Raw genomic sequence first — 11,250 nt, forward strand, 5'->3', positions numbered from 1 at the left:
AATTTCTATATATAAAAAAAAAAATGTTCGCAATACCAAAATAAATAAATGTAAATGAATAAATTTATTATTATGGTACAAAATAAACTTCTGACATTTTATTTCGAGTTAAAATTACAGGTACGGAGAATGGAAAATATTTCCTTGACTGAGATGTGTCGGCTACTTGCGAGCTGTTGCGCGGTCGTGATTTCAACCCCTATTATGGGAACGTATTAGAGCTCGAACTCAGCCGTGAGGTCGTTGGCGTGAGGCTCATGATTTTGTCAATGGGCGTGCGCCTTCAGACTTGTGCATGTGTCCCTTTTATTCCGGTCAGGTAATAGACAGGTGCGCATGTTCGGGTAGCTCTTGCTTGAATCCCTTTTATGATATGTTTATGACCCGTTTGTAGAAAGGAGAGATCTTGAAAAAATTTACCAGTTAAACATTCTGGGGCGAAAAAAAAAGTCTGTTTGAAAATATTCGACATCTGAGAATCATTAACTTGTGGGATTTATTTTATTGGGGTTCTTTTGATTTCTAAATTAGTTTTACAATCATAGGAAACGTTATTCCCCAACATGATCGGACATGTCCCTCTAAGGCAACCAGCTTTAGATGTTTTGGGTTTGCGACCTTTCTCACGTGCACAGCAACACCTGCTGAATATTAATTGCTGATAATGAGGAAAAGGATACATGATCAATATTGTCACATGGGGATGTGGGGAAAGTGTGCGACCTTTCTCCCATGTACAGCAACACCTGCTGAATATTAATTGCTGATAATGAGGCAAAAAGGTCACGTGATCAGTATTGTCACATGGTGGTGTGGGGTTGGGGGGCAATTTAGTATACTCTTTATGGATATGATCGTGACATTTTTATGACATCTAAACCCCTTAAAATCAGATAATTTATGGATTATGCTAATTGTCCCAGAACCCGCATACATTAATGAAGAGGCGGGGCCATTAATATGTTAATTAGTGAGAGGTGGGGGTCATTAATATGCTAATTATTAAGGGGGCGGGGGCCATTAATATGCTAATTGTCCCAGAATCCGCGTTTCCCTACTACTGATATGCCATCATTTCAGCGCCATTAAGAATCCTATTGCGCAAGGATCAGTCGTTTTTGTGGAAAGCGCCACAAGAAGAAGCCTTCGACGAATTAAAAAAAAATGTCTAATATCAAATCCAGTTGTCACCAGCTATCGTCTAGACGCAGAGCATGAACCAGCGCCGTTGGTTTAGCCGGAGTTTTGCTACAACGTAAAGAGGACCAGCTGAAACCAATCGCTTATTATAGCCGAGCTACTTCTAAGCCGGAGAAAAATTACCACAGCTACGAACTTGAGGCTCTAGCCGTCGTGGAATCGTTGGAGCGATTCAAATACTACATTTATGGCAAAAAGATAAAGGTTGTCACCGACTGCAATGCCCTAAAGACGTCGATGGAGAAACGAGAACTGATACCCCGGATTGAAAGATGGTGGTTACGCATTCAAGAATTCGACATAGATATCGTTCATCGAGCAGGAACACAGATGAACCACGTAGACGCACTCAGTCGAGCTCCCTTCGAAGATGCTCGAGAGATGGATACCGCAAGTCTGAAAATAGCAAAATCGATAATCGACGAAGAGGATTGGCTATTTTCTATACAGCTACAGGACGAGAAAGTACTGAAAATTGTCTCCGACATGAAATTGGAAAAGAAATCTGAGACCGACGAGTATGTGATCGAGCAAGATCGCTTGTTTCGAAAACATGGTAACAATTTGTTATGGGTTGTGCCGAGGCAGTTGAGATTCCACATTTTACATGAATGTCACGATAACGCCGGACATATGAGCACGGATAAGACTATGGCACGAATTCTAAACTTATTTTGGTTTCCCCGAATGCGAAACTATGTCAAAAGCTACATAAAATCCTGTGTGGGCTGTGCGTTTTATAAAACACCAGGTGGACGTCAGGAAGGTCAGTACCACTACGATGACATCAAGCCGATTCCCTTTTCCACGATACACGTGGACCACCTGGGGCCATTTCCGAAGAGTTCCAAGAGAAACGAGCATATTCTTGTGATAGTCGATGCATTCACCAAATTCACCATTGTACGGGCGGTGAAAAGCACAGCAACTAAACACGTCCTGGATGTCCTGCAAGATGTAACCAGCTACCTGGGAATGCCAGATCGAATTGTAACCGATCGTGGTACAGCATTTACATCAAAAGATTTCGAGAAGTAATGCAAGTCAAACAATGTAAAGCACATTTTAAATGCTGTAAGGACACCCAGAGCCAATGGTCACGCAGAGCGCACAAATCGCATCATTTTGTCAATGTTGTTGCCTTCCAATGACATCGATAAACGTTGGGATGACAATATCCGATCAATCCAGTGGAGCATTAATACCATGGTAAATAGTACTACTAAATGCTCTCCCTTTCAGCTCCTGTACGGGTATGAACCTCGAGATATCCTGAAGAACGCGATAACCAACATCATTCAAAGCCAAGACCAAAAGATGCTAACCGATGTGGAATTGGATCAACTTAGAGCAGATGCTGCGAGAACTGTCAACGATCACCGAGCTGCCGCCAAGAAACGCTACGATGCCAAACATGCGAAGCCAACTGTTTACAGCCTTGGAGACCTTGTGCTGGTCGAGAATGAGAAGATATCCCTCACGCACAACGAAAGCAGAGACACTACAAGTCGGTGTATTCGTCCGACAAGATGAAGCGCTGGTTTGAGCTGCCACCGGAGGAGCCCGATGAAGATGCCGACTTTGAAGATGATCCACCCCATGAATCCTGCGAGGACGCAGAGATTTGTCAGGAGAGGCCGACTGTGAACAGCGCCTAACATAGTATACACCAAACCTTCGATATTAGTGTAGAATAAGTCCCTTTTTATAATGTTACCAAACTCTGAAAATATAAGGTAGTCGATACAGAGATAGACTCCACAGCAGAACGTGCGCAGAACACTTATAGTTATAATTTCTATATATAACCTTATATCCAACACAACTATCTTAAATAAAACCTACACCACTCGAAAAGCTACCCTTCTCACGCTGTACACGAGAATAAATCCCTTTGTTACCATTTGAACCCTTTGTTTTCTCAGTTATCTACGGGCAATCACGTCATATAAATTTGGTGGGACGAACGCACAATCTTCTGAGCTAGCCGCACGAATCTCGTAGCGAGCAGACACACAAAATCAGTTCGTTACAATATATATATTCGAAATATCAAAATTGTATGCCAAGTATACAGTAAAAAACAAGGAAGAACACTATAGTCGAGTACCTCGACTATCAGATACCCGTTACTCAGCTAAATGGAGATATGCAAGCAGCGAAGCGAGATTAAAATGCGCCACCTACCGGCGGTATACAGATTTAAGGGTTATGGGCGTTAGAGTGGGCGTGGCAAATTTTTTTTTGGATCAATCGATAGGTATTGACGAGACCAATACATTTCAGTTTCAGCCATACTATCTATTTTTTGACTTTTTTGTGGACGAATTGAAGTACATAAATGTTAAATCTATAAGTATACATACATACATATAATTAAAGATCTGCACCATAAGTGTATTAAAAAAAATCTTTATTTAATTTTACTTTTACACTGGTTACAATATTTTGGAAGAACACCGACCTAAACTCATTCTCTAACTCCTACTTCACTTACGATCATACCTCGGTTTTAAGCTTTAGAGCTTTCTGTGAGTGGGACTTGTTGCAATTGAGTGATTCTTTAAATTTAGACTTTGGACTCCAGACTTGGGTCCCGAAATCTGAGTATCCTGATTCGTGGGAACGTGCCGATAGCCTGAACAGCGGCTCGATATAATTGTTTAGTCTATAAAGTTTGGTTTTTTGTTTCTTGAAAATTTCCTGTGGCTTGCTTTAGTAAAAGGGTATACTAGATTCGTCGGAAAGTATGTAACAGGCAGAAGGAAGCGTTTCCGACCCCATAAAGTATATATATTCTTGATCAGGATCACTAGCCTAGTCGATCTAGCCATGTCCGTCTGTCCGTCTGTCCGTATGAACGCTGAGATCTCGGAAACTATGAGAGTTACAATACTGGGATTAGGCACGCAAATTCCTGAGATTCCTGCGCAGCGCAAGTTTGTTTCAGTAGAGTGCCACACCCAAAGCTGTGGCTCCTACAGTTTTGATGCTAGAATTAAAATTTTAACTGAAATATATTGCTCTCATCAATACCTATCGATTGAACCAAAAAACGCCCACAAACCGCGAAAACCTGTGACGCCCACAATTTTCATGCTAGACAAAAAATTTTAACTGAAATGTATTGGTCTCGTCAATACCTATCGAAAAATTTGCCACGCCCACTCTAACGCCCATAACGCTTAATTCTGTATACTGTATTGAACCAAAAAACGCCCACAAACCGCGAAAACCTGTGACGCCCACCATTTTCATGCTAGACAAAAAATTTTAATTGAAATGTATTGGTCTCGTCAATACCTATCGAAAAATTTGCCACGCCCACTCTAACGCCCATAACGCTTAATTCTGTATACCGACGGTAGGTGGCGCATTTTACATGAATGTCACGATAACGCCGGACATATGAGCACGGATAAGACTATGGCACGAATTCTAAACTTATTTTGGTTTCCCCGAATGCGAAACTATGTCAAAAGCTACATAAAATCCTGTGTGGGCTGTGCGTTTTATAAAACACCAGGTGGACGTCAGGAAGGTCAGTACCACTACGATGACATAAAGCCGATTCCCTTTTCCACGATACACGTGGACCACCTGGGGCCATTTCCGAAGAGTTCCAAGAGAAACGAGCATATTCTTGTGATAGTCGATGCATTCACCAAATTCACCATTGTACGGGCGGTGAAAAGCACAGCAACTAAACACGTCCTGGATGTCCTGCAAGATGTAACCAGCTACCTGGGAATGCCAGATCGAATTGTAACCGATCGTGGTACAGCATTTACATCAAAAGATTTCGAGAAGTAATGCAAGTCAAACAATGTAAAGCACATTTTAAATGCTGTAAGGACACCCAGAGCCAATGGTCACGCGGAGCGCACAAATCGCATCATTTTGTCAATGTTGTTGCCTTCCAATGACATCGATAAACGTTGGGATGACAATATCCGATCAATCCAGTGGAGCATTAATACCATGGTAAATAGTACTACATTTGCTCTCCCTTTCAGCTCCTGTACGGGTATGAACCTCGAGATATCCTGAAGAACGCGATAACCAACATCATTCAAAGCCAAGACCAAAAGATGCTAACCGATGTGGAATTGGATCAACTTAGAGCAGATGCTGCGAGAACTGTCAACGATCACCGAGCTGCCGCCAAGAAACGCTACGATGCCAAACATGCGAAGCCAACTGTTTACAGCCTTGGAGACCTTGTGCTGGTCGAGAATGAGAAGATATCCCTCACGCACAACGAAAGCAGAGACACTACAAGTCGGTGTATTCGTCCGACAAGATGAAGCGCTGGTGTGAGCTGCCACCGGAGGAGCCCGATGAAGATGCCGACTTTGAAGATGATCCACCCCATGAATCCTGCGAGGACGCAGAGATTTGTCAGGAGAGGCCGACTGTGAACAGCGCCTAACATAGTATATACCAAACCTTCGATATTAGTGTAGAATAAGTTTCTTTTTATAATGTTACCAAACTCTGAAAATATAAGGTAGTCGATACAGAGATAGACTCCACAGCAGAACGTGCGCAGAACACTTATAGTTATAATTTCTATATATAACCTTATATCCAACACAACTATCTTAAATAAAACCTACACCACTCGAAAAGCTACCCTTCTCACGCTGTACACGAGAATAAATCCCTTTGTTACCATTTGAACCCTTTGTTTTCTCAGTTATCTACGGGCAATCACGTCATATAAATTTGGTGGGACGAACGCACAATCTTCTGAGCTAGCCGCACGAATCTCGTAGCGAGCAGACACACAAAATCAGTTCGTTACAATATATATATTCGAAATATCAAAATTGTATGCCAAGTATACAGTAAAAAACAAGGAAGAACACTATAGTCGAGTACCTCGACTATCAGATACCCGTTACTCAGCTAAATGGAGATATGCAAGCAGCGAAGCGAGATTAAAATGCGCCACCTACCGGCGGTATACAGATTTAAGGGTTATGGGCGTTAGAGTGGGCGTGGCAAATTTTTTTTTGGATCAATCGATAGGTATTGACGAGACCAATACATTTCAGTTTCAGCCATACTATCTATTTTTTGACTTTTTTGTGGACGAATTGAAGTACATAAATGTTAAATCTATAAGTATACATACATACATATAATTAAAGATCTGCACCATAAGTGTATTAAAAAAAATCTTTATTTAATTTTACTTTTACACTGGTTACAATATTTTGGAAGAACACCGACCTACTGTTGATAAGTCTCAAACTGAACTCATTCTCTAACTCCTACTTCACTTACGATCATACCTCGGTTTTAAGCTTTAGAGCTTTCTGTGAGTGGGACTTGTTGCAATTGAGTGATTCTTTAAATTTAGACTTTGGACTCCAGACTTGGGTCCCGAAATCTGAGTATCCTGATTCGTGGGAACGTGCCGATAGCCTGAACAGCGGCTCGATATAATTGTTTAGTCTATAAAGTTTGGTTTTTTGTTTCTTGAAAATTTCCTGTGGCTTGCTTTAGTAAAAGGGTATACTAGATTCGTCGGAAAGTATGTAACAGGCAGAAGGAAGCGTTTCCGACCCCATAAAGTATATATATTCTTGATCAGGATCACTAGCCTAGTCGATCTAGCCATGTCCGTCTGTCCGTCTGTCCGTATGAACGCTGAGATCTCGGAAACTATGAGAGTTACAATACTGGGATTAGGCACGCAAATTCCTGAGATTCCTGCGCAGCGCAAGTTTGTTTCAGTAGAGTGCCACACCCAAAGCTGTGGCTCCTACAGTTTTGATGCTAGAATTAAAATTTTAACTGAAATATATTGTTCTCATCAATACCTATCGATTGAACCAAAAAACGCCCACAAACCGCGAAAACCTGTGACGCCCACAATTTTCATGCTAGACAAAAAATTTTAACTGAAATGTATTGGTCTCGTCAATACCTATCGAAAAATTTGCCACGCCCACTCTAACGCCCATAACGCTTAATTCTGTATACTGTATTGAACCAAAAAACGCCCACAAACCGCGAAAACCTGTGACGCCCACCATTTTCATGCTAGACAAAAAATTTTAATTGAAATGTATTGGTCTCGTCAATACCTATCGAAAAATTTGCCACGCCCACTCTAACGCCCATAACGCTTAATTCTGTATACCGACGGTAGGTGGCGCATTTTAATCTCACTTTGCTGCTTGCATATCTCTATTTATCTGAGTAACGGGTATCTGATAGTCGAGGTACTCGACTATAGCGTTCTTCCTTGTTTTCCATTGGCTTGTTGACAATTAAATCTGGATTCTCATTTCTTAAAGGGTGTCTCGAGGGTGACTGCATAATGTGTGCATGTATGTGTGGGTGTGTGGACATGTACATAGGAGTATACGGTACTATGGATATGTCACTCCCCCATCCGTTGAATTTGGCCTGTCCTTAGGTCGATAAGCTTGGGTATAACATTATATTTTCTTCTATGTTAATTTGGTTGGGTAGATCGTTTACAATTTCTGTACTTTTTGGTGTTTCTTCCTTTGCTTTTATATATTTTACAATAAGTTTTCTTGGTATGCTCTTAAATTTATACCATAAATACAATAAAATGCTTATAATAATGATTACAAAGGTTGTTAAAGTAATAGTTTGAAATACATTATAATATTTTGTATGTGATTCTATTATCTCCTTTGTTTGAATATAAGACAATGGTTCTAATTTTGTTACATTATTATTTATGTAAGCACTCTGTATATAATCTAACATTGATTTTGAAAGAGTGTATTCGTCTAATTGTATTGAACAATTAAGGTATTTAATGAGGTTACTTCGGACCATAGAAATTTCTTTATTAATGCAATTTTGATTCAGCAATGTTTTAGGGATATTGCATATCAATAAAATATTGGGTTTAACAAAATTAATTAGGAAATTTTTGTAAGTTTTCGTATATTTGCATTCAGTGTTTTCCTGTCTAATTATTCCATTTCTACAATCATCAATTACTATTTTTCCTGTTTCTTTATTAAATAATTTATCTTCATATATGAAATATTTATCAAGTATATTTTCTGTTAAAATATTGTTATTTTCATAGGTATAAGGAATAATTTCAAAAACGGGAGATTTGACTATCTCTGTAGGAATATGGGAAATAATCAAAATTTAATTTGTGTTTCTTTAAGCCAAGTTGATGTTTTGATTCTCAACAATTTCTCAGGGTTCATGTTTTTCAAATAATCGTGTTTTAGTAATTTTGGATTAAACAGTGCCAGTCTTGTCATTTGCATTCCTTATTCGATATCTTCTACATATTCTGTAAAGTGTTGTAAGTTAAATATTAAAACGTTGACTTGCTGCTCTCTTTCTTCTTTTTCTTTTAATTTGTTAATTATATCGATTCCGTTATTTATGACATCGATAATCATATTTAAATCTGCATTTTGAACGCTAGTATCTACCAAATTATTGATTTTCGGTTCCATCTCATCTTTATCATCCTGATCTAAGGTTCTGAATAAATATTTGTAAACTGTTCCTACGATATTGAACAGACCTCTCTTACTACGTTTTGCTATTGTAATTCCATTGATTTCTCTTTTGAGTTTTTCTACTAAATTTCTGATTTGGATATCATCATTGAATTCATCGGCTTCTTTTAAAACCTCTTCAATTGTTTGTTCGGTTTTTGTTATATTTACGCTTAAGTAATGGTATTCATAATTAGTTGGGATTTCGATTGATCCTGTTTTAAATACAAGATATCCATTTTGTGCCTTTTTGGGATTTATTTCAATACTTTGTCCAACTGTCAGTTGAATTACAGTTGCTAATATTATAGAGAAAATTATTGTTTTCACCGAGTTGTTCCTGAGTCCGTTCATTTCCATCTGGTTGCCTGGAATTATCATCATATTTACTTTTATTAATTTTTTTCTTCTTTTTGAACTTTGATTTATAACATGTTATGAACAATCTTTCTTCCTCTATTCTTTTCTTCAAAATGTTTTTCATCTACCTTCTTCAAGGTTCCTGTCTTTTTAAATAGATTTGTAGTCTTGGATTTCACTAGAGGAGCTTGTTTGTATTTTGGATCTATTTCATAGTCCTGACGTTTCTTGTTTAATTAAACCCGTTACTCGTAGAGTAAAAGGGTGTACTAGATTCGTCGGAAAGTATGTAACAGGCAGAAGGAAGCGTTTCCGACCCCATAAAGTATATATATTCTTGATCAGGATCACTAGCCGAGTCGATCTAGCCATGTCCGTCTGTCCGTCTGTCCGTATGAACGCTGAGATCTCGGAAACTATGAGAGTTACAATACTGGCATTAGGCACGCAGATTCCTGAGATTCCTGCGCAGCGCAAGTTTGTTTCAGTAGAATGCCACGCCCACTCTAACGCCCACAAACCGCCAAAAACTGTGGCTCCTACAGTTTTAAAAATTTTAACTGAAACGTAATGTTCTCATCAATACCTATCGATTGATCCAAAAAAAATTTTGCCACGCCCACTCTAACGCCCACAAACCGCGAAAATCTGTGACGCCCAAAATTTGTATGCTAGATAAAAAATTTTAACTGAAATGTATTGGTCTCGACAATACCTATCGATTGGTCAAAAAAAAATTTGCCACGCCCACTCTAACGCCCATAACGGTAGGTGGCGCATTTTAATCTCGCTTTGCTGCTTGCATGTCTATATTTAGCTGAGTAACGGGTATCTGAAAGTCGAGGTACTCGACTATAGCGTTCTTCCTTGTTTTCCAATCCTATTCATATTCTTTTCTATGTCAGCTGGTATTTGATTTGTTGCATTATGTTTTGCTTTGTGATTGTAAATGTAAAGGATTAATTCGAACTTAGTATATCTGTTTTCAATGTCTGATTCGCTTCCTATAATTCTTAATTTTTCATTTGAAATCTGAAATGTGAAATCTTTCTATGTCCGAAATACCGTTTTTACTTGTTGTTACTTGAAATTGTACTCCTTCTGAATTTAGCCAGTTGTGTAAGGCTACACATGAATGCTGAATCTTTATCTGATTTGATTTCTTGTGGTTTTCCCGTTTCATTGAATACTTTCATAATAGCTCTTTTGGCTTCTAATCAGTCTCTACCTGTGACTTCTACTAGGATAGCAAATTTTGAGTATACATCGATACATGATAAAAATTGTTGGTTACCTACCATGTAAAAATCCATAACAAATTTTTCTCTTATATTTTGAATTTCTGGGGTAAGTTCAAATGTCAGTTTAGTATTTCTATGTTCTGTTGTAGCGATGTTACAAATTTCACATTCATTTATTATATTTTGAATTAACTTTTGATAATCAGGGAAATAATATTTTTCTCTAACCCAATTGAGTAGTAGAGAAAGACGGGTTCTGGGACAATTAGCATATTAATGGCCCCCGCCCCCTTACTAATTAGCATATTAATGACCCCCGCCTCTCACTAATTAACATATTAATGGCCCCGCCTCTTCATTAATGTATGCGGGTTCTGGGACAATTAGCATAATCCATAAATTATCTGATTTTAAAAGGTTTAGATCTCATAAAAATGTCACGATCATATCCATAAAGAGTATACTAAATTGCCCCCCAACCCCACACCACCATGTGATAATACTGATCACGTGACCTTTTTGCCTCATTATCAGCAATTAATATTCAGCAGGTGTTGCTGTACACGGGAGAAAGGTCGCACACTTTCCCCACATCCCCATGTGACAATATTGATCATGTATCCTTTTCCTCATTATCAGCAATTAACATTCAGCAGGTGTTGCTGTGCACGTGAGAAAGGTCGCAAACCCAAAACATCTAAAGCTGGTTGCCTTAGAGGGACATGTCCGATCATGTATCATGAGCCTCACACCAACGACCTCACGGCTAAGTGCGAGCTCTAATACGTTCCCATAATAGGGGTTGAAATCACGACCGCGCAACAACTCGCAAGTAGCCGACATATCTCAGTCAAGGAAATAGTTTCCATTCTCCGTACCTGTAATTTTAACTCGAAATAAAATGTCAGAAGTTTATTTTGTACCATAAT

General features: G+C 38.9%; 1 protein-coding gene across 1 annotated transcript; it reads left to right on the forward strand.

Moving 5' to 3' along the window:
• Window positions 1–2,729: 2,729 nt before the first annotated feature.
• Window positions 2,730–5,507, forward strand: LOC139354629 (uncharacterized). The gene is made up of 4 exons (XM_070998882.1): window positions 2,730–2,826; window positions 4,727–5,009; window positions 5,064–5,184; window positions 5,217–5,507. Exons 1-4 carry the CDS (start codon window positions 2,730–2,732, stop codon window positions 5,505–5,507), a joined length of 792 nt encoding a protein of 263 aa, XP_070854983.1.
• Window positions 5,508–11,250: the final 5,743 nt, after the last annotated feature.

This window comes from Drosophila suzukii, unplaced genomic scaffold (genome assembly GCF_043229965.1).
Source record: "Drosophila suzukii unplaced genomic scaffold, CBGP_Dsuzu_IsoJpt1.0 scf_11, whole genome shotgun sequence".
Taxonomy (NCBI): domain Eukaryota; kingdom Metazoa; phylum Arthropoda; class Insecta; order Diptera; family Drosophilidae; genus Drosophila; species Drosophila suzukii.

Coding starts and splice junctions, on each gene's coding strand:
- LOC139354629 (XM_070998882.1), top strand. CDS start 2,730: ATGAAGCGCTGGTTTGAGCTGCCACCGGAGGAGCCCGATGAAGATGCC. Junction 2,827..4,726: donor CTGCGAGGACGCAGAGATTT/GTCAGGAGAGGC, acceptor ATAAAACACCAG/GTGGACGTCAGGAAGGTCAG. Junction 5,185..5,216: donor AGTGGAGCATTAATACCATG/GTAAATAGTACT, acceptor TCTCCCTTTCAG/CTCCTGTACGGGTATGAACC.